Source organism: Coregonus clupeaformis, chromosome 24, assembly GCF_020615455.1.
Source record: "Coregonus clupeaformis isolate EN_2021a chromosome 24, ASM2061545v1, whole genome shotgun sequence".
Lineage (NCBI taxonomy): Eukaryota > Metazoa > Chordata > Actinopteri > Salmoniformes > Salmonidae > Coregonus > Coregonus clupeaformis.
This window is the reverse complement of record NC_059215.1, coordinates 44807595-44832242: the sequence shown is the minus strand read 5'-3', so window position 1 is coordinate 44832242 and position 24648 is coordinate 44807595. Positions and strand designations below refer to the sequence as shown.

The window sequence follows — 24648 nt, the reverse complement described above, 5'->3', positions numbered from 1 at the left end:
AGCTTGGCCCCAGTGATGTACTAGGCCGTACACACTACCCTCTGTACAGTAGTGCCTTGCGGTCAGAGGCCGAGCAGTTGCCATTCCAGGCGGTGATGCAACCAGTCAGGATGCTCTCGATGGTGCAGCTGTATAACTTTTTGAGGATCTGAGGACTCATGCCAAATCTTTTCAGTCTCCTGAGGGGGAATGGGCTTTGTCGTGCCCTCTTCATGACTGTCTTGGTGTGTTTGGACCATGATGTGGACACCAAGGAACTTGAAGCTCTCAACCTGTTCCACTACAGCCCAGTCGATGAGAATGGGGGCGTGCTCAGTCCTCTTTTTTTCCAGTAGTCCACAATCATCTCCTTTGTCTTGATCACGTTGAGGGAGAGGTTGCTATCCTTGCACCACACGGCCAGGTCTCTGACCTCCTCCCTATGGGCTGTCTCATCGTTGTCGTGATCATGGCTACCACTGTTGTGTCGTCGGCAAACTTAATGATGGTGTTGGAGTTGTGCCTGGCCATGCAGTCATGGGTGAACAGGGAGTACAGGAGGGGACTGAGCATGCACCCCTGAGGGGCCCCCGTGTTGAGGATCAGCGTGGCAGATGTGTTGTTACCTACCCTTACCACCTGGTGGCGGCCCGTTAGGAAGTCCAGGATCCAGTTGCAGAGGGAGGTGTTTATTTCCAGGGTCCTTAGCTTAGTGATGAGCTTTGAGGGCACTATGGTGTTGCACGCTGAGCTGTAGTCAATGAATAGCATTCTCACGTAGGTGTTCCTCTTGTCCAGGTGGGAAAGGGCAGTGTGGAGTGCAATAGAGATTGCATCATCTGTGGATCTGTTGGGGCGGTATGCAAATTGGAGTGGGTCTATGGTTTCTGGGATAATGGTGTTGATGTAAGCCATGAACAGCCTTTCAAAGCACTTTATGGCTACAGATGTGAGTGCTATGGGTCGGTAATCATTTAGGCAGGTTATCTTAGTGTCCATTGGCACAGAGACTATGGTGGTATGCTTGAAACATGTTGGTATTACAGACTCAGTCAGGTACATGTTGAAAATGTCAGTGAAGACACTTGCCAGTTGGTCAGCGCATGTTCGGAGTACACGTCCTGGTAATCCGTCTGACCCTGCGGCCTTGTGAATGTTGACCTGCTTAAAAGTCTTACTCACATCAGCTACGGAGAGCATGATCACATAGTCATCCGGAACAGCTGATGCTCTCATGCATGCTTCAGTGTTGCTTGCTTCGAAGCGAGCATAAAAGTGATTTAGCTCGTCTGGTAGGCTTGTGTCACTGGGCAGCTCACGGCTGTGCTTACCTTTGTAGTCTGTAATAGTTTTCAAGCCCTGCCACATCCGACGAGCGTCAGAGCCGGTGTAGTACAATTCTTAGTCCTGTATTGACTCTTTGCCTGTTTGATGGTTCGTCGGAGGGCATAGCGGGATTTCTTATAAGCGTCCGGGTTAGAGTCCCGCTCCTTGAAAGCGGCAGCTCTACCCTTTAGCTCAGTGCGGATGTTGCCTGTAATCCATGGCTTCTGGTTGGGGTATGTACGTACGGTCACTGTGGGGACAATGTCATCGATGAACTTATTGAAGAAGCCAGTGACTGATGTGGTGTACTCCTCAATGCTATCGGAAGAATCCCAGAACATATTCCAGTCTGTGCTAGCAAAACAGTCCTGTAGCTTAGCATCTGCGTCATCTGAACACTTTTTTATTAACCGAGTCACTGGTGCTTCCTGCTTTAGTTTTTGCTTATAAGCAGGAATCAGGAGGATAGAGTTATGGTCAGATTTGCCAAATGGAGGGCGAGGGAGAGCTTTGTACACGTCTCTGTGTGTGGAGTAAAGGTGGTCTAGAGTTTTTTTTTTTCCTCTGGTTGCACATTTAACATGCTGGTAGAAATTAGGTAGAACGAATGTAAGTTTCCCTGCATTAAAGTTCCCGGCCACTAGGAGCGCTGCCTCCAGATGAGCGTTTTCCTGTTTTCTTATGGCCTTATACAGCTCATTGAGTGCAATCTTAGTGCCAGCATCGGTTTGTGGTGGTAAATAGACAGCTACGAAAATATAGATGAAAACTCTCTTGGTAAATAGTGTGGTCTACAGCTTATCATGAGATACTCTACCTCCGGCGAGCAAAACCTCGAGACTTCCTTAGTATTAGATTTTATGCACCAGCTGTTGTTTACAAATATACACAGACCGCCACCCATTGTCTTACCGGAGTCAGCCGTTCTATCCTGCCGATGTAGCGTATATCCCGCCAGCTGTATGTTATCCATGTTGTCGTTCAGCCACGAACGATATTACAGTTTTTAATGTCCCGTTGGTAGGATAACCTTAATCTTAGGTCATGCAATTTGTTTTCAAATGATTGAACATTGGCTAATAGGACTGATGGAAGAGGCAGTTTACTCGCTCGCCGTCGGATCCTTACAAGGTACCTCGACCTACGTCCACGATATCTCCATCTCTTTCTCATGCGAAGGATGGGGATTTGGGTTTTGTCGGGTGTCTGTAGGATATCCTTCGCGTCCGACTCGTTGAAGAAAAAATCTTCGTCCAATACGAGGTGAGTAATTGCTGTCCTGATATCCAGAAGCTCTTTTTGGACATACAGTAAGAGACGGTGGCAGAAACATTATGTACAGAATAAATTACAAATAAAGCGAAAAAACACACATAATAGTACAATTGGTTAGAGGGCTGTAAAACGGCAGCCATCTTCTCCGGCACCATTCTTTGGATATGGGGGAGGTATATGCAAATTGAATACTGTAGTATTACTATAGTTCAAAAATGGTAGTTGTTTTTGCAGACACTGTATTGCGGAAATTACTGTAGTATTTACACAGTGTTTTTTGTGGATAATACTGTATTATTTACTCAAGTATTCTACGGTATACTACAAAATGCTATAGTAAGTACTACACATGATCGAGGGATAGTACAGTGTGTAGTATAGTATACTACAGTATACTACAAAATGATATAGTAAGTACTACACATGATCAAGGAATACTACAGTGTGGAGTATAGTATTCTACATGATAAATTGGGTGGTTTGAGCCCTGAATGCTGATTGGTTGACAGCCGTGGTATACCACGGGTATGACAAAACATGTATTTTTACTGCTCTAATTATGTTGGTAACCAGTTTATAATAGAAATAAGGCACCTCAGGTTTTGTGGTATATGGCCAATATACAGTTGAAGTCAGAAGTTTACATACACCTTAGCCAAATACATTTAAACTCAGTTTTTCACAATTCCTGACATTTAATCCTAGTAAAGATTCCATGTCTTAGGTCAGTCAGGATCACCACTTTATTTTAAGAATGTGAAATGTCAGAATAATAGTTGAGAGAATTATTTATTTCAGCTTTTATTTCATTCATCACATTCCAAGTGGGTCAGAAGTTTACCTACACTCAATTAGTATTTGGTAGCATTGCCTTTAAATTGTTTAACTTGGGTCAAACGATTCAGGTAGCCTTCCACAAGTTTCCCACAATACGTTGGGTGAATTTTGGCCCATTCCTCCTGACAGAGCTGGTGTAACTGAGTCAGGTTTGTAGGCCTCCTTGCTCGCACACGCTTTTTCAGTTCTGCCCACAAATGTTCTATAGGATTGAGGTCAGGGCTTTGTGATGGCCACTCCAATACATTGACTTTGTTGTCCTTAAGCCATTTTGCCACAACTTTGGAAGTATGCTTGGGGTCATTGTCCATTTGGAAGACCCATTTGCGACCAAGCTTTAACTTCCTGACTGATGTCTTGAGATGTTGCTTCAATATATCCACATAATTTTCCTTCCTCATGATGCCATCTATTTTGTGAAGCGCAACAGTCCCTCCTGCAGCAAAGCACACCCACAGCATGATGCTGCCATCCCCGTGCTTCATGGTTGGCATGGTGTTCTTCGGCTTGCAAGCAACCCCCTTTTTCCTCCAAACATAACTATGGTCATTATGGCCAAACAGTTCTATTTTTGTTTAATCAGACCAGAGGACATTTCTCCAAAAGTACGATCTTGGTCCCCATGTGCAGTTGCAAACCGTAGTCTGGCTATTTTTGTCGGTTTTGGAGCAGTGGCTTCTTCCTTGTTGAGCGGCCTTTCAGGTTATGTCGATATAGGACTCGTTTTACTGTGGATATAGATACTTCTGTACCTGTTTCCTCCAGCATCTTCACAAGGTCCTTTGCTGTTGTTCTGGGATTGATTTGCACTTTTCACACCAAAGTACGTTAATCTCTAGGAGACAGAACGCGTCTCCTTCCTGAGCGGTATGACGGCTGCGTGGTCCCATGGTGTTTATACTTGCGTACTATTGTTTGTACAGATGAACGTGGTACCTTCAGGCGTTTGGAAATTGCTCCCAAGGATGAACCAGACTTGTGGAGGTCTACAGTTATTTTTCTGAGGTCTTGGCTGATTTCTATTTAATTTTCCCATCATGTCAAGCAAAGTGGCACTGAGTTTGAAGGTAGGCCTTGAAAAACATCCACAGGTACATCTCCAATTGACTCAAATGATGTCAATTAGCCTATCAGAAGCTTCTAAAGCCATGACATCATTTTCTGGAATTTTCCAAGCTGTTTAAAGGCACAGTCAACTTAGTGTATGTAAACTTCTGACCCACTGGAATTGTGATACGGTGAATTATAAGTGAAATAATCTGTCTGTAAACAATTTTTGGAAAAATGACTTGTGTCATGCACAAAGTAGATGTCCTAACCGACTTGCCAAAACTATAGCTTGTTAAAAAGAAATTTGTAGAGTGGTTGAAAAACGAGTTTTAACAACTCCAACCTAAGTGTATGTAAACTTCTGACTTGTACCACGGCTAAGTGCTGTGTCCAGGCAATCCACGATGCGTCATGCATAAGAACAGCCCTTAGCCGTGGTATATTGGCCATATACCACGCCCCCTCGTGCCTTATTGCTTAAGTATACTACAGTTTACTACAGATTTCTAAAGTAAGTACTATAGTATTCTATGGTAAACTGTAGTCTTTTTTCATGTGGGAGGTGTGAGCCACAAGATGATTTTAGTTTAAATCTGCTCTGTATGTGTCAAGGTTTTATGTTGCAAATCATTATAATAATACAATCAGATCGTTGTGTTCTTGGAGAATAATTACATGAAGCATTTCCCCGCCATTTCATCAAGTGACTTCAGCTCAACAAGTTTTACTGAATGCCTGTAATTACTTTGACTGTCGCCTACAGTAAAGTCATAGATACCGTAGATACTTTTTTATTTTCCCATCACTAAGTAGAATAGGGGCCTATAGTCGGCACTCTACAAACACAATCCAAAACATGACTCAGTTCTATAGAGCAGCAGGATTTTATCTGTCAGCTATTGAAAGAGAACATTGCTCTCCATGGCTGCATCTGCTGCAGTGCCACGGGATCCTTTGTCCCAGACGCTCACGGTTCCAGCCGTTGTTTTCAAGGACAAGGCTGATGGAGGACAGATCAATAACCAACACAGAAGAATATACATGATACATTTATAAGAAACAGCTGCTTTCAGGTTAATCTGGGAGGGCTCTTTAAAACTCAAGGTGTGCTTTCAATCAACAGACATTTTACCATTCAAAACCAATTCTGTTTTTCTCTTCCATCCAACCTTGTTCTCATAGGGCAGGTTGGGGTCGGCGACAGAGATAGTAGAATTTATAATGATGGGGAGGCACATGGCTTACTTCAGGAAGGGAGGACCACACTAGCCACTCATTACAAAAACGATGTATTTATTTATTTATTTTATTTATTTCACCTTTATTTAACCAGGTAAACCAGTTGAGAACAAGTTCTCATTTACAACTGCGACCTGGCCAAGATAAAGCAAAGCAGTGCGATAAAAACAACAACACAGAGTTACATATGGGGTAAAACAAAACAAAGTCAAAAATACAACAGAAATACATATAATATACAGTGTGCAAATTTAGCAAGTTATGGAGGTAAGGCAATAAAATAGGCTATAGTGCAAAATAATTACAATTTAGTATTAACACTGGAATGATGTGCAAGAGATGATGTGCAAATAGAGATACTGGGGTACAAATGAGCAAAATAAATAACAATATAGGGATGAGGTAGTTGGGCGGGCTAATTTCAGATGGGCTGTGTACAGGTGCAGTGATCGGTAAGGTGCTCTGACAACTGATGCTTAAAGTTAGTGAGGGAGATAAGTGTCTCCAGCTTCAGAGATTTTTGCAATTTGTTCCAGTCATTGGCAGCAGAGAACTGGAAGGAATTGCGGCCAAAGGAGGTGTTGGCTTTGGGGATGACCAGTGAGATATACCCGCTGGAGCGCAGACTACGGGTGGGTGTTGCTATGGTGACCAATGAGCTAAGATAAGGCGGGGATTTGCCTAGCAGTGATTTATAGATGGCCTGGAGCCAGTGGGTTTGGCGACGAATATGTAGTGAGGACCAGCCAACAAGAGCGTACAGGTCACAGTGGTGGGTATTATATGGGGCTTTGGAGACAAAACGGATGGCACTGTGATAGACAACATCCAATTTGCTGAGTAGAGTGTTGGAGGCTATTTTGTAAATGACATCGCCGAAGTCAAGGATCGGTAGGATAGTCAGTTTTACGAGGGCATGTTTGGCAGCATGAGTGAAGGAGGCTTTGTTGCGAAATAGGAAACCGATTCTAGATTTAACTTTGGATTGGAGATTCTTAATGTGAGTCTGGAAGGAGAGTTTACAGTCTAACCAGACACCTAGATATTTGTAGTTGTCCACATACTCTAGGTCAGACCCGTCTAGAGTAGTGATTCTAGTCGGGTGGGCGGGTGCAAGCAGCGTTCGGTTGAAGAGCATGCATTTAGTTTTACTAGTGTTTAAGAGCAGTTGGAGGCTACTGAAGGAGTGTTGTATGGAATTGAAGCTCGTTTGGAGGTTTGTTAACACAGTGTCCAATGAAGGGCCAGATGTATACAAAATGGTGTCGTCTGCGTAGAGGTGGATCTGAGAGTCACCAGCAGCAAGAGCGACGTCATTGATATACACAGAGAAAAGAGTTGGCCCAAGAATTGAACCCTGTGGCACCCCCATAGAGACTGCCATAGGTCCAGACAACAGGCCCTCCGATTTGACACATTGAACTCTATCTGAGAAGTAGTTGGTGAACCAGGCGAGGCAGTCATTTGAGAAACCAAGGCTATTTAGTCTGCCAATAAGAATGCGGTCGTTGACAGAGTCGAAAGATGTAGTGTCATTGAGTGCAAAAACACTAATGTACCAAGGCTAGAGAAGATGCTTTCATTGTCGCTTTGCTGAACTAAGACCCTTAGAGGTTAGACTAAAGCCAGATTGTTATGGTTTGTGTCCCTGTCAGGTGCATCAGTACTACAGTTCTCTACCTGAGGACAGGGTGCCATATGTGAACAGCCCAGGAGAGAAGCACCGCATCAAACAGCTGATTCACCAGCTGCCCCCGCACGACAACGAGGTGACACACTTGTTTACCCGATACTCTGTGTCTAGTGACTATTGACACATTCACGCAGGTATGGCTGATGTGTTTGATATAGGTGATGATGGAGTATGTTGGTCTGGTTGACAGGTCCGGTACTGTAACACGCTGGACGACGAGGAGAAGCGGGAGCTCAAGCTCTTCAGTAACCAGAGGAAAAGGGACAACCTGGGCCGAGGCAACGTCCGCCCTTTCCCTCTGTCCATCAGCGGGGCCATCTGTGAACAGGTACACACTGCTGACACAAAACCAACATCACAGAAATCCTACAGGGGATGGTGCAAATGGAATAACATCTGTGCTACAGCAAATCAAATACTTGAAAATAATCAGCTTGCCTTGGTTTTCTGTTTGATGTCTAATTAGAAGGATTAGCCATAGAAGCTCTTTAATGCACATTTAAAAATATTGGATTATTCATATCATGTAACTGGTGTCTCTCTCCCCCTCCTTCTTTCTTCCTCTACTTTTATTTCCTTTCTTTGACTCTCTCTTTCTCTCCCTCCCTCCCTCCCTCCCTCCCTCTCTCCCCTGCCTCCCCTCCCTTTCTCACTCCCTCTCTCTCAGTGTGGGGGCCAGATAAATGGAGGGGACATTGTGGTGTTTGCGTCACGGGTGGGCCACGGCCTGGTGTGGCATCCTCACTGCTTCGTGTGCAGCATGTGTGAGGAGCTCCTGGTGGACCTCATCTACTTTCACCAGGAAGGGAAGATCTACTGCGGCCGGCACCATGCAGAGATGCTCAAACCCCGCTGCTGTGCCTGCGATGAGGTGAGCCCGGCTGGGCTTAGAGGGCTGGGGTGGTGGGAGGGTCGTCTGGGTTAGCTGGAGCTCAGAAGGGTGAGATTGGTTTTTACAGGGTATAGAGTGTCTCATCCGTCCTTCCACATCTCAGTTATCCAGGTCTGAGGATGTTTTGCTCCGTTTGACTGAGTCTTATTTCTGCTAATGCTAAGATACGTGCAAGCCTTCACTCAGTCAGAATCTGTCTCCACTTGGTGTCTATATCTCTCCCTCTCTGGTGTTCTATGGTTTGACAGTCTGTTCTCTGTTTCTCCTGCATATTATATTCATTATCTTTGCTGATGAGCTTGGTTTCTCTCTATTTGCTTTAGATTATCTTTGCTGATAATTATCTTTGCTCTCTCTCTCTCTCTCTCTCTCTCGCTCTCTGTCTCTCTCTCTCTCTCTCTCTCTCTCTCTCTCTCTCTCTCTCTCTCTCTCTCTCTCTCTCTCTCTCTCTCTCTCTCTCTCTCTCTCTCTCTCTCTCTCTCTCTCTCTCTCTCTCTCTCTCTCTCCCTCTCTCTCTGTGTCTGTCTGTCTGTCTGTATGTCTGTCTCTCTCGCTCTCGCTCTCTCTCTCTGCGTATGTCTGTCTGTCTGTCTGTCTGTCTGTCTCTCTCTCTCTCTCTCTCTCTCTCTCTCTCTCTCTCTGTCTGTCTGTCTGTCTGTCTGTCTGTCTGTCTGTCTGTCTGTCTGTCTGTCTGTCTGTATGTCTGTCTCTCTCTCTCTCTCTCTCTCTCTCTCTCTCTCTCTCTCTCTTTTAGATTATCTTTGCTGATGAGTGCACAGAGGCAGAGGGCAGACACTGGCACATGAAGCACTTCTGCTGCTATGAGTGTGAGGCTCCGCTGGGCGGCCAGCGCTACATCATGAAGGATGGACGTCCACACTGCTGCCACTGCTTTGAGTCCCTCTATGCAGAGTACTGCGACGCCTGCGGTGACCACATAGGTACATGGTTCTAGATGTTTCCTAAACATGATTTGATGTTTTTTTTTTTGGGGGGTGGATCAGCTTAATATTGCAGATAGATTGTATCTTCTATCAATGTAATTGTCTGCATCACCTCCAATCCCCCATGTTTTTTATATATATACTACCCTTTATTACTTTTCAACCCCGCCATCCTTTCCCTACTTGGAGTAAATTAGTGAACAACAATGCCCAGGCCTCTACTTCCGGTCTATACTTACTATCTACACCTTATGGACACAGTTAATTTTACAATAATTCTATTATATATATATATATTTTTTTTTTGCTCCTGAACTTCTTCTACTCTCAACCTCTCCGATCATTTTCATGATGTCCATCCGGTTTGCATCTACAGTGGGGGAAAAAAATATTAAGTCAGCCACCAATTGTGCAAGTTCTCCCACTTAAAAAGATGAGAGAGGCCTGTAATTTTCATCATAGGTACACGTCAACTATGACAGACAAAATGAGAAAAAAAAATCAAGAAAATCACATTGTAGGATTTTTAATGAATTGATTTGCAAATTATGGTGGAAAATAAGTATTTGGTCAATAACAAAAGTTTCTCAATACTTTGTTATATACCCTTTGTTGGCAATGACACAGGTCAAACGTTTTCTGTAAGTCTTCATAAGGTTTTCACACACTGTTGCTTGTATTTTGGCCCATTCCTCCATGCAGATCTCCTCAAGAGCAGTGATGTTTTGGGGCTGTCGCTGGGCAACACGGACTTTCAACTCCCTCTAAAGATGTTCTATGGGGTTGAGATCTGGAGACTGGCTAGACCACTCCAGGACCTTGAAATGCTTCTTACGAACCCACTCCTTCGTTGCCCGGGCGGTGTGTTTGAGATCATTGTCATGCTGAAAGACCCAGCCACGTTTCATCTTCAATGCCCTTGCTGATGGAAGGAGGTTTTCACTCAAAATCTCACGATACATGGCCCCATTCATTCTTTCCTTTACACGGATCAGTCGTCCTGGTCCCTTTGCAGAAAAACAGCCCCAAAGAATGATGTTTCCACCCCCATGCTTCACAGTAGGTATGGTGTTCTTTGGATGCAACTCAGCATTCTTTGTCCTCCAAACACGACGAGTTGAGTTTTTACCATAAAGTTATATTTTGGTTTCATCTGACCATATGACATTCTCCCAATCCTCTTCTAGATCATCCAAATGCACTCTAGCAAACTTCAGACGGGCCTGGACATGTACCTGCTTAAGCAGGGGGACACGTCTGGCACTGCAGGATTTGAGTCCCTGGCGGCGTAGTGTGTTACTGATGGTAGGCTTTGTCCCAGCTCTCTGCAGGTCATTCACTAGGTCCCCCCGTGTGGTTCTGGGATTTTTGCTCACCGTTCTTGTGATCATTTTGACCACACGTGGTGAGATCTTGCGTGGAGCCCCAGATCGAGGGAGATTATCAGTGGTCTTGTTTGTCTTCCATTTCCTAATAATTGCTCCCACAGTTGATTTCTTCAAACCAAGCTGCTTACCTATTGCAGATTCAGTCTTCCCAGCCTGGTGCAGGTCTACAATTTTGTTTCTGGTGTCCTTTGACAGCTCTTTGGTCTTGGCCATAGTGGAGTTTGGAGTGTGACTGTTTGAAGGTTGTGGACAGGTGTCTTTTATACTGATAACAAGTTCAAACAGGTGCCATTAATACAGGTAACGAGTGGAGGACAGAGGAGCCTCTTAAAGAAGAAGTTACAGGTCTGTGAGAGCCAGAAATCTTGCTTGTTTGTAGGTGACCAAATACTTATTTTCCACCATAATTTGCAAATAAATTCATTAAAAATCCTACAATGTGATTTTCTGGATAAAAAAATCTCAATTTGTCTGTCATAGTTGACGTGTACCTATGATGAAAATTACAGGCCCCTCTCATCTTTTTAAGTGGGAGAACATGCACAATTGGTGGCTGACTAAATACTTTTTTTCCCCACTGTATATGCCATATCTTTCTAACTGTGCTCTTTCCCAAACGCTCCCAACATACAACCTATATACTTATTATGGACACAGTATGCCTACTTTATTAGCTATCTTTGTTATTATTTGTTGTTATTTGTTATTAGTCCCATCCTTCAACTCTATTCAATACCTCCTATCTATCTCTTAACACCATCCATATAGGATTTCTATTTGCCATATATATTTCAACCGTACTGTGATGTTTTACAAAAGTTCTGAACCTTTCTATTCTCATTGCTTCTACAGATTGTGAATTAAAAATATTTTTTTTTGCTAAAAGTATTATTATATTATTGATCGATTGACTATGACTTTTCAGATCACCCAGTAATGCTATCTGCAAGGTTAGCTCCAGGTAAATATTGCAATCCTTTAGCCATTCCTGGACCTGTGTCCAAAAACAAGCTACAAATGGACAGAACCAAAACAAATGATCTAATGATTCTGTCTCTTCACAGCAAAATGTGCAGAGCTGGGAAGATTGTATCCCCCATATAAATAACATTCTATTGGTAGCAAGAATTTTATATAATAATTTAAATTGAAAGATTCAAATTTTTGAATCCGGTGTCGTTTTGCGTGTCAGTTCATAAACACTATGCCATGGGATCGGTACGTCAAAGATCTCTTCCCAACTATTTTGCAATCTATATGAGACAGCTGTCAATCCTTTGGTCCTTAAGTGAAACTGATATACTTTTTTATTTATCACAGTTTTCCTTAACCAATTATGTTCTTTAATGCAAGGCCGACAGACAAGTTCCTTACTTTCTCCCCCTTCCACTGTCCTCTTCCACTTTTGCGGTAAGGCTGCAATTATTTGGTTGTAATTTTGGGTAGAGCAGACATTTCCATATGTTTTTGTTAGCTGCATCTGCGACATAACTCCACCAGTCCTACCGATGATATCATTTACGAAGATTATACCTTTTTTAAACATTCTGTCAAAAAATAAAGGTTTTTTGTCAATTAGTATATTTGAATTTAACCACAATATTTGTTGCATTATTTGTTCTGTCGTTTCTGGAGGATTAAATTGAAATTGCAACCAACTTTCTATGGCTTGTTTTAGAAATAGTGATATTTGGGAGATGATTTCCTTTTCAAATAACTGCAAATGAGTTGTTGTAATCTGAATAAAGGGAAAAAGGCCTTTCTTGAACATTGGGTGAGACAATCTTACTAATTTGCTTGAGAACCAGTTCGGATTTAAGTATAACTTTTGTATGACTGAAGCTTTTAGTGATAGGTCTAATGCTTTAATATTTAATAATTTCTGTCCTCCGAATTCATATTCATTATATAAATATGCCCTTTTAATTTTGTCTGGCTTGCCGTTCCAAATAAAATTGAATATTTTTTCTCATATAATTTAAAAAACTGTTCGCTAGGCGTAGGCAAGACCATAAGCAAATAGGTAAACTGGGATAATACTAAAGAGTTAATCAGGGTGATTTTTCCACAAATTGACAGATATTTTCCTTTCCATGGTAGTAAGATCTTATCTATTTTTGCTAACTTTCTATTAAAATTCATTGAAGTGAGATCATTTATTTCCTTTGGGATATGTATTCCGAGTATATCCACATCACCATCAGACCATTTTATTGATAAACTACATGGTAATGTAAAAATTGTATTTTTTTGTGATCCAATACGTAATATAGTACATTTGTCATAATTTGGTTGTAATCCAGAGAGGTTAGAAAATTTATCTAGATCCTCTATGAGGCTGTGGAGGGATTCTAGTTGTGGATTTAAAAGAAAACATGAATCATCAGCGTACAATGACACCTTTGTTTTTAAGCCCTGGATTTCTAATCCTCTGATATTATTATTGGATCTGATTTTAATAGCTAACATCTCGATTGGCCACAATAAATAGATATGCCGATAGTGGACAACCTTGTTTCACTCCTCTTGACAGTTTAAAACTTTCTGAGAAATAGCCATTATTTACTATTTTACACCTAGGGTTACTATACATGATTTTGATCCATTTTATAAGAGATTCTCCAAAATTGAAATGCTCCAGGCATTTATATTTAAAGCCCAGTCGAACTTTATCAAATGCCTTTTCGAAGTCTGCTATGAATAGCAGGCCTGGTTTCCCATATTTTCCATAGTGTTCTATTGTTTCCAATACTTGCCTTATATTATCTCCAATGTATCTTCCATGTAAAAAACCTGTCTGATTAGAATGAATAATATCCGACAATACCTTTTTAATTCTATGCGCTATACATTTTGCTAGGATTTTTGCATCACAACACTGAAGTGTAAGGGGTCTCCAATTTTGTAAATGGACTGGATCTTTATATTTTCCACTTGTATCCTGTTTCAGTAATAATGAGATCAGACCTTCTTCTTGAGTGTCAGATAATCTACCATTTACATAGGAGTGGTTAAAACATGCTAATAATGGTCCTCTTAGTATGTCAAAAAAGGTTTGGTATACCTCGACTGGTATGCCATCCAACCCTGGAGTTTTCCCAGACTTAAAGTCTTTAATTGCATCCAGAGGTTCCTCCTCTGTAATTTCACCTTCACATGAGTCTTTCTGTGTGGCTGTTAATTAGACATTATCAATAGAAAAAAAATCTCTACAATTAGCTTCAGTTAGAGGAGATGGAGGCAACTGAAAAGAAAACATATGCTTAAAGTACTTTGTTTCTTCCTTCAAAATATCATTTGGTGAATTATGGGTGACTCCGTCAATTGTAACCAGTTTCATTAAGTTATTTTTGGTAGCATTCCTATGTTGAAGATTAAAAAAGAATTTTGTGCATTTTTCCCCATATTCCATCCAGTTTGCTTTATTTTTATAATATATTACACTTGATCTTTCTTGAATAAGTTTCTCCATTTCTTTTTGTTTTTCCTCTAATTTATTCTGAGCCTCTATGTTACAGTTTTTATTGCCATGATTTGTACATGTTTACTGCACTCTTCTCTTTCTTTCTATTGATTATTATCAGGTCGTATGTTTACACATGGAAATAGATAAATAATGCAAAGATTCTATTCTTCAAAACGCACCTGCATCCTTTGCTTGTTTTTCTATCTTTTCCTATGTCTCTGCCACTCTCTCCATTGCTGTTCATCTCCCTCCATCTCACTCAGACTCTCTTGTTAACTTTATATCCATCCCTGTTTTTCTTTATACCATTCCTTCCATTGATCTATTTTTCACTCTTTATTTGTCTCTGTGTCTCTTTACATGTAACTTACCCCATTTCTTCCAGCCTCTGTCTTTGACTGTGTTGTTCCCACACACTCTCAGTCTCCCTTTGTCTTTCTCCATGTCTCAACTCATTTCATTATTGACATGTTTTTTGTGTGACAAAACAAAATGGAGTCATCCAAGGTCCCTGTAGTCTTTAAGGGAGACTAGTCAAAAAATCGGAGATAGAAATCCATCGCTTCAAGCATTCATAATTATAATAGAAAACATTATGTACCAACTTACAGTAGAAGTCATTTGGAAAGCAGCTGTCAATCGATAGCAGAACAGAACACTCAGACACACAGCTGTGCTAAGACATGGCTGGCTACGGAAATGAAGGTGGTTATTATCTGCTGCCCAGAATCCAGTTAGACAGGGGGAAACTGTGAGCCATTCAGACCCAGAGGATACCATGTTGTGTCCAGATGGAGCATGTGAAAGATTATTAGTTCCCTTGGTTTAGGAGGAGGGCTTTCAATAAATATATTTTAAAGATATTATACAGACCGCATAATCCCAGTTTTGGGTAAAATCACAATATCATTCACCTTCTGGGAAATAAAACGCAGTGTTTGTGCTGTATTTCATTTATTCTGCCAGTAAATGCCATTAAAATATTTTGCAGGCTCATGTTTTACAGATTAGCTGGGATTAGCTGGGATTCTAATGACTGGATCTAATCCTCTCCCCAGGCATTGACCAGGGCCAGATGACATATGATGGGCAGCATTGGCACGCCACAGAGGAGTGTTTCTGCTGTGCCCGCTGTAAGCGCTCCCTCCTGGGGCGCCCCTTCCTGCCCAAACAGGGACAGATCTACTGCTCACGCTCCTGCAGCGCCGGACAGGTGAACAACCAGCATTTGACTGAATGTTCAGTTGACTCTTGTATGTGTATTTTATATATTTATTTCAATTATATGTTATCAATTCTATAAATTCCATCAATCAGGACCCAGACGAGTCCGACTCATCTGACTCGGCCTTCCAGAGTGCCCGCTCCCGTGAGTCTCACCACAGCATCAAGATCCTAAAACCGGAGCGCCGAAATGCCGAGCAGGAGCGTCACCAGCCAGCGCCCATGACTGATCGTCTGTCTGTCGAGGTGGACCCCCTGTCTATCCAGATGGACCGTCTGAGCCTTGGCTCCAGCCAGACACCCAGTCGAACACCCAGCCGCACACCCAGTCGCACCCCCAGCCGCACCCCTAGTCTCAACCAGGTGTGGATGAGCCGGGACGAACCTTACCCCCCAGCCTATGAGACAGCCTACAAGGGCTCCCAGCAGGATGCCTCTCCAACCCCCACATCCCTGCTCCTGGGCCCATGTAACCCCAGGCAAGGCTACAGCCCCAGCCCCCACAACCCCCACCCCCCAGCCCAGAGCCCTGTCAACCAAGCAAAAAGGCCTGAGTCCTGGGCTAAAGAGCAGGGCAACACCAAGCGAACGCCCATGGCGGCATTGAGGGGCCAATCCTTCCAGGACAACTGGATCCACCACAGCCAGGACGAGTTCCGCACACCCAAACTGAGGACCCAGATGAGCTTCAACGAGGTGTCCAGCCAAGGCCAGGGCTTCTCGGACAAGAGGAGCATCAGCCTGCATGGCTTCCAGAGGGACAGCAGGCCCCCCCTGACCAGGACCAGGAAAGCAATGTGCAACGGCATGAGCTTCACAGAGCCCCTCACCCCTCTGGAACAGACCCCCCGAGGATCTATGGAATCTCTGGCCCTGTCTAATGCTACAGGTACTGTACCCTCTCAACTGAGTTTAGAAGCTAGATAGTAGACAAGGGACTTTATTTTCGGCTGGTGTTAAGCCAGCGCAATTGTCAAACACACGCTCATTTACAATTTTGACCTGTTAAAGCCAGCGCTCTTCTGTTTTCAATGAGAATCTTTGGGGAATGTTCTGTGGTGGTTGTTACAGATGTTGTGCACAACATTTTAGTGAATGGTAGGAGAATATACAAATGATATTTCCTTAAATAAATAAAAAGTTGTTCTTTTAATGTTTTTGGGATGTTATCATCCTAATGTTAGATAAAACCCTAACTAGAATTTTTGGGAATCTTAGCTAATGTTCTGGGAATGTTCCCGGTTTGCTGGGAAGACTATCATAAAGGGTTTGGCTCATGTAACCGCTTTGAAAAAAATCACCAAAGCTTTATTAAATGATCAAGTTTGGGAGTATCCCCTTTTTATATATGTAGGCTATTGTACATTATTTTATCCAGCTCCTGTTATTATTTTGTATGTGTGTAAAAAAAAAAAATCCATGCCCATCATGGAACGAGAGATAGGATGATCTGGTGACACTCGTATTTAGAAACATTTAAGCGAATTTCCTGTAACAATTGCTTGTTTCCGTTTTGTTTGATTAAAAAACAAGCCCTTATTGCAGAGGTTCCCAAACTTTTTTGTCCCACAACCCCATTTTGATATCTGAAAATTCTCGCGACCCCAACCATGTGAAAGAAAAATGTTGTAATTAACAGCCTATGTTTACTTTTTTAATTGGGGCTAGGCAGTCAATTGCAAAACATTCTAACAGTATTTCTGATTGTATTCTCAACTCACCATCATATACTTTAAATGTGGGGCTATTACAGTCAATTGCAAATTAGTCTGACATAATTTCTCTTATCTCACCACCACTAATGAGATGGGTGTGCTACATGCATGTCCGGTCGGAGCTTCTCAAAGTCAGGGGGTGTGGTCGACAGTGCACACCCCATCTCTCCTGTCACATCCAACCTGGATCGATATTTGTTTTTAATGCAGACAAGAGCACTGAATCAGCGTACCATGAGTTGCTTGGAGGGAGACGACACAGTATTCCCTTTGAGTCAGGAACCAAAACTCCTCCATAGTGACCCATGAATGCGTTGTCTGCAGCATTCGGGCACATGACAGCTCAATCAGCTGTTCGATTTCACTTCCCTGCATGTCAAATGTGCCAGGATCACAGTCAAACTGATTTTGCTGATTCGGTCACTCAACTGTAGAATTTTATTGTATTTCCCCTGCATGCTTGCGTTCAGTTCGTTCAGTTTCCCAAATATGTCTATTACATAGGAAAGGAGACACAGCTCCTCTCTCATTGCAAAAAATCTTTCCAACACTCCCCCTCGATAACCACCAAGTTAGAACATTGTCATGCTCTGATCTCCACATACTGTTCAGTGCATTCGGAAAGTATTCAGAACCCTTGACTTTTTCCACATTTTGTTACGTTACAGCCTTACTCTAACATGGATTACATTTTTTTTTATCCTTCTCGATCTACACAAAATGCACTATAATGACAAAGCGAAAACAGGTTATTTATAATGTTTGCTAATTTATCAAAATAAAAAAAACAGAAATAGCTTATTTACATAAGTATTCAGAACCTTTAATATATGACTCTCAGACCATGAGAAACAAGATTGTCTGGTCTGATGAAATCAAGATTGAACTCTTTGGCCTGAATGCCAAGCATCACGTCTGTAGGAAACCTGGCACCATCCCTACGGTGAAGAATGGTGGTGGCAGCATCATGCTGTGGGGATGTTTTTCAGTGGAATGGACTGGGAGACTAGTCAGGATGAGGGAAATATGAACAGAGCATAGCACAGAGAGATCCTTGAGCGCTCAGGACCTCAGACAGGGGCGAAGGTTCACCTTCCAACAGGACAATGACCCTAAGCACACAGCCAAGACAACGCAGGAGGGGCTTCGGGACAAGTCTCTGAATGTCCTTGAGTGGCCCAGCCAGAGCCCGGACTTGAACCCGATCTAACATCTCTGGAGAGACCTGAAAATAGCTGTCAGCGACGCTCCCCATCCAACCTGACAGAGCTTGAGAGGATCTTCAGAGAAGAATGGGAGAAATTCCCCAAATACAAGTGTGCCAAGCTTGTAGCGTAATACCCAAGAAGACTCGAGGCTGTAATCGCTGCCAAAGATGCTTCAACAAAGTACTGAGTAAAGGGTCTGAATAGTTGTGATATGATATTTCCGTTTTCTTTATTTTTATACATTTGCAAAAATGTATAAAAACCTGTTTTTGCTTTGTCATCATGGGGTATTTTGTGTAGATTTATGAAGGGAAAAAACAGTTTAATCTATTTTAGAATAAGGCTGTAACATAACAAAATGTGGAAAAAGTCATGGGGTCTGAATACTTTCCAAATGCACTGTAGTTTTGCAAACAGGCGTGCGCAATGTAGTTTACAATTGAAGTTACCTGCTTCATATCTCCGAGATCGGCGCCCAGCTCTTTTGCTTGCCAGTTTCTCTCAGTGCATCCATTATAGCTCAGTGGGTGTATCATACAATGCGTCCATATGGCAGAGGGAGGCATTCATAACTAGAGTGCAGAGGCCTGCCTGCCGTCCTGTGATAGATGGAGGCAAAAGCCCACCATTCGATCCCATGGAATCTGTTTTTCGTCAATATAGCCACGCAGCACACTTTACATCCCCTGTGCCGTTTCATGCTCAGAGATAGTGAGACGGAACCATATATCCTTGTGAATAGCATCCCCCCACATGTAGCAAACAAAAGTAATTGCATCTCGGCCCTCACAGCTAACGTCCTTTTGGAATGCATAAGGTGGGGAGTTTTTGAGTCGTCCTCTTGATTGCTAGCTATAGCATCAATACTTAGTTTCACAGTGTAATCTGACAAAGGTATTGATGTGAGTTTCTGTGCCTCTGCCTCCCCACACATTGTTTTCACCATATCAATTGCAGCCAGTAATATCAAAGTCTCTGCAATAGTGTGTGGTTTCATAACGTAGCGGGCTTAGCCATGTACTGTGGAAATGATTCAAGTGCAACGGACAAGTGCGGCCTTTTCCCACAATCTAAGGGCACTCTGTTTGAATTTTTACTTTTAGATTTGAATCATTTTCATTTAGATGTGTAAGGTTAACCACATTACAATGACTTTGAGAGACAAAGACGATATAATATAATATATATATATATATATATATATATATATATATATATATATATATATATATATATATATATATATATATATATATAACAGTACCAGTCAAAAGTTTGGACACACCTACTCATTCAAGGGTTTTTCTTTATTTTTACTATTTTCTACATTGTATAATAATAGTAAAGACATCAAAACTATGAAATACCACATATGGAACCAAAAAAGTGTTAAACAAATCTAAATGTATTTTATATTTGAGATTCTTGAAGTAGCCACCCTTTGTCTTGATGACAGCTTTGCACACTCTTGGCATTCTCTCAACCAGCTTCAGGAGGAATGCTTTTCCAACAGTCTTGAAGGAGTTCCCACATATGCTGAGCACTTGTTGGCTGCTTTACCTTCACTCTGCGGTCCAACTCATCTCAAACCATCTCAATTGGGTTGAGGTCGGATGATTGTGGAGGCCAGGTCATCTGATGCAGAACTCCATCACTATCCTTCTTGGTCAAATAGCCCTTACACAGCCTGGAGGTTGGTTTTGGGTCATTGTCCTGTTGAAAAACAAATTATAGTCCCACTAAGCGCAAACCAGATGGGATGGCGTATCGCTGCAGTGTCACCAGCAAAGCACCCCCACACCATCACACCTCCTCCTCCATGCTTCACGGTGGGAACCACACATGCGGAGATCATCCGTTCACCTACTCTGCATCTCACAAAGACACGGCGGTTGGAAACAAAAATCTCCAATTTGGACTCATCAGACCAAAGGACAGATTTCCTCCGGTCTAATGTCCATTGCTCGTGTTTCTTGGCCCAAGCAAGTTTCTTCTTCTTATTGGTGTCCTTTAGTAGTGGTTTATTTGCGAAAAAATTTTGGGCCTTCCTCTGACACCGCCTAGTATATAGGTCCTGGATGGCAGTAAGCTTGGCCCCAGTGATGTTCTGGGCTGCACGCACTACCCTCTGTAGCGCCATACGGTCTGATGCTGAGCAGTTGCCATACCAGGTGGTGATGCAACCGGTCAGTATGCTCTCGATGGTGCAGCTGTATAACTTTTTGAGGATCTGAGGACCCATGCCAAATCTTTTCAGTCTCCTGAGGGGGGAAAGGTGTTGTCGTGCCCTCTTCACGACTGTCTTGGTGTGTTTGGACCATGATAGTTTGTTGGTGTGGACACCAACGAACTTGAAACTCTCAACCCGCTCCATAAACAGCCCTGTCGATGGTAATGGGGCCTGTTCTGCCCTCCTTTTCCTGTAGTCCACGATCAGCTCAATTGTCTTACTCACATTGAGGGAGAGGATGTTGTCCTGGCACCACACTGCCAGGTCTCTGACCTCCTCCCTATAGGCTGTCTCATCGTTGTCTGTGATCAGGGCTACCACTGTTGTGTCGTCAGCAAACTTAATGATGGTGTTGGAGTCCTGTTTGGCCACACAGTCGTGGGTGAACAGGGAGTACAGGAGGGAAATAAGTACGCACCCCTGAGGGGCCCCAGTGTTGAGGATGTAGTGTTGCCTACCCTTACTACCTGGGGGCAGCCCGTCAGGAAGTCCAAGATCCAGTTGCAGTGGGAGGTGTTTAGTCCCAGGGTCCTTAGCTTAGTGATAAGCTTTCTGGGCACTATGGTGTTGAACGCTGAGCTGTAGTCAATGAACAGCATTCTCACATAGGAGTTCCTTTTGTCCAGGTGGGAAAGGGCAGTGTGGAGTGTGATTGAGATTGCGTCATCTGTGGATCTGTTGGGGCGTTATGCGAATTGGAGTGGGTCTAGGGTTTCCGGGATGATGGTGTTGATGTGAGCCATGACCAGTCTTTCAAAGCACTTCATGGCTACCGACGTGAGTGCTATGGGGCGGTAGTCATTTAGGCAGGTTACCTTCGCTTCCTTGGGCACAGGGACTATGGTGGTCTGCTTGAAACATGTAGGTATTACAGACTCGGTCAGGGAGAATTTGAAAATGTCATTGAAGAAACCTGCCAGTTGGAAAGTGCATGCTTTGAGTACATGTCCTGGTAATCCATCTGGCCCCGTGGCTTTGTGAATGTTGACCTGTTTAAAGGTCTTGCTCACATCGGCTACCGAGAGCATGATCACACGGTCGTCCGTTACAGCTGGTGCTCTCATGCATGCTTCAGTGTTGCTTGCCTCGAAGCGAAGCATTAAAGGCATTTAGCTCGTCTGGTAGGCTCGCGTCACTGGACAGCCCGCGGCTGGGTTTCCCTTTGTAGTCCGTAATAGTTTTCAAGCCCTGCCGCATCCGACGAGCGTCAGAGCCGGTGTAGTAGGATTCAATCTTAATCCTGTATTGACTCTTTGCCTGTTTGATGGTTCATCGGAGGGCATAGCGGGATTTCTTATATGCGTCCGGATTAATGTCCCGCTCCTTGAAAGCGTCAGCTCTAGCCTTTAGCTCGATGCGGATGTTGCCTGTAATCCATGGCTTCTGGTTGGGATGTGCATACGGTCACTGTGGGGACGACGTCGTCAATGCACTTATTGATGAAGCCAGTGACTGAGGTGGTATACTCCTCAATGCCATTGGATGAATCCCGGAACATATTCCAGTCCAAACAGTCCTGTAGCGTAGCAACCACATCATCTGACCACTTCCCTATTGAAAGAGTCACTGGTACTTCCTGCTTTCGTTTTTGCTTGTAAGCAGGAATCAGGAGAATATAATTATGGTCAGATTTGCCAAATGGAGGCTGAGGGAGAGCTTTATATGCGTCTCTGTATGTGGAGTAAAGGTGGTCTAGAGGTTTCTTTCCTCTGGTTGCACATGTGAAATTCTGGTAGAAATTAGGTAAAACAGATTTAAATTTGCCTGCATTAAAGTCCCCGGCCACTAGGAGAGATGATTCTGGGTGAGAATTTTCTTGTTTGCTTATGGCCTAATACAGCTCGTTGAGTGCAGTCTTAGTGCCAGCATCGGTTTGTGGTGGTAAATAGACGGCTACGAATAATATACAGTGGGGAAAAAAGTATTTAGTCAGCCACCAATTGTGCAAGTTCTCCCACTTAAAAAGATGAGAGAGGCCTGTAATTGTCATCATAGGTACACGTCAACTATGACAGACAAATTGAGACAATTTTTTCCAGAAAATCACATTGTAGGATTTTTAATGAATTTATTTGCAAATTATGGTGGAAAATAAGTATTTGGTCACCTACAAACAAGCAAGATTTCTGGCTCTCACAGACCTGTAACTTCTTCTTTAAGAGGCTCCTCTGTCCTCCACTCGTTACCTGTAGTAATGGCACCTGTTTGAACGTGTTATCAGTATAAAAGACACCTGTCCACAACCTCAAACAGTCACACTCCAAACTCCACTATGGCCAAGACCAAAGAGCTGTCAAAGGACACCAGAAACAAAAATGTTTTACCTGCACCAGGCTGGGAAGACTGAATCTGCAATAGGTAAGCAGCTTGGTTTGAAGAAATCAACTGTGGGAGCAATTATTAGGAAATGGAAGACATACAAGACCACTGATAATCTCCCTCGATCTGGGGCTCCACACAAGATCTCACCCTGTGGGGTCAAAATGATCACAAGAACGGTGAGCAAAAATCCCAGAACCACACGGGGGGACCTAGTGAATGACCTGCAGAGAGCTAGGACCAAAGTAACAAAGCCTACCATCAGTAACACACTACGCCACCAGGGACGCAAATCCTGCAGTGCCAGACGTGTCCCCCTGCTTAAGCCAGTACATGTCCAGGCCCAGAAGAGGATTGGGAGAATGTAATATGGTCAGATGAAACCAAAATATAACTTTTTGGTAAAAACTCAACTCGTCGTGTTTGGAGGACAAAGAATGCTGAGTTGCATCCAAAGAACACCATACCTACTGTGAAGCATGGGGGTGGAAACATCATGCTTTGGGGCTGTTTTTCTGCAAAGGGACCAGGACGACTGATCCGTGTAAAGGAAAGAATGAATGGGGCCATGTATCGTGAGATTTTGAGTGAAAACCTCCTTACATCAGCAAGGGCATTGAAGATGAAACGTGGCTGGGTCTTTCAGCATGACAATGATCCCAAACACACCGCCCGGGCAACGAAGGAGTGGCTTCGTAAGAAGCATTTCAAGGTCCTGGAGTGGCCTAGCCAGTCTCCAGATCTCAACCCCATAGAAAATCTTTGGAGGGAGTTGAAAGTCCGTGTTGCCCAGCGACAGCCCCAAAACATCACTGCTCTAGAGGAGATCTGCATGGAGGAATGGGCCAAAATACCAGCAACAGTGTGTGAAAACCTTGTGAAGACTTACAGAAAACGTTTGACCTGTGTCATTGCCAACAAAGGGTGTATAACAAAGTATTGAGAAACTTTTGTTATTGACCAAATACTTATTTTCAACCATAATTTGCAAATAAATTCATTAAAAATCCTACAATGTGATTTTCTGGATTTTTTTTCTCATTTTGTCTGTCATGGTTGACGTGTACATATGATGAAAATTACAGGCCTCTCTCATCTTTTTAAGTGGGAGAACTTGCACAATTGGTGGCTGACTAAATACTTTTTTCCCCCCACTGTAGATGAGAACTCCCTTGGTAGATAGTGTTGTCTACAGCAAATTATGAGGAACTCTAGCTCAGGCGAGCACTACCTCGAGACTCTTTTAATATTAGACATCGCGCACCAGCTGTTATTGACATATAGACACAGACCCCCGCCCTTCATCTTACCAGACGTAGCTTCTCTGTCCTGCCGATGCACTGAAAACCCAGCCATCTCTATATTATCTATGTCGTCGTTCAGCCACGACTCGGTGAAACATAATATATTACAGTTTTTAATGTCCCGTTGGTAGGATAGTCTTAATCATAGATCATCCATTTTATTTTCCAATGATTGCACATTGGCCAATAGAACGGATGGTAGTGGAGGTTTGCTCACTCGCCTACCAATTCTCAGAAGGCAGCCCGACTTCCGCCCCCTTTTTCTCTGTCTTTTCTTCACGAAAATGACCAGGATTTGGGCCTGGTCTCGAGAAAGCATTATATCCTTCGCGTCGGACTCGTTAAATAAAAAATCTTCATCCAGTTCGAGGTGAGTAATCGCTGTTCTGATGTCCAGAAGCTCTTTTTGGTCATAAGAGACGGTAGCAGCAACATTATGTAAGAAAAAGGTTAAAAAATAAGTTACAAACAATGCGAAAAAATGAACAAAATAGCAATTTGCTAGGAGCCCGTAAAACGGCAGCCATCCACTCCGGTGGCCATTCTGTCTTCTGTATAC

General features: G+C 43.0%; 1 protein-coding gene across 2 annotated transcripts in view; it reads left to right on the top strand.

Moving 5' to 3' along the window:
- The window catches only part of LOC121538591 (prickle-like protein 2), a 110950-nt gene that overhangs the window by 82823 nt on the left and 3479 nt on the right, over positions 1-24648 (top strand). For both annotated transcript variants that reach the window (XM_045207239.1, XM_045207238.1), the window contains exons 3-8: positions 7362-7475; positions 7590-7727; positions 8067-8270; positions 9046-9232; positions 15148-15302; positions 15407-16202. In XM_045207239.1, coding sequence (XP_045063174.1) covers positions 7362-7475; positions 7590-7727; positions 8067-8270; positions 9046-9232; positions 15148-15302; positions 15407-16202 — 1594 coding nt within the window. The remainder of the gene's footprint in view (positions 1-7361; positions 7476-7589; positions 7728-8066; positions 8271-9045; positions 9233-15147; positions 15303-15406; positions 16203-24648) is intronic.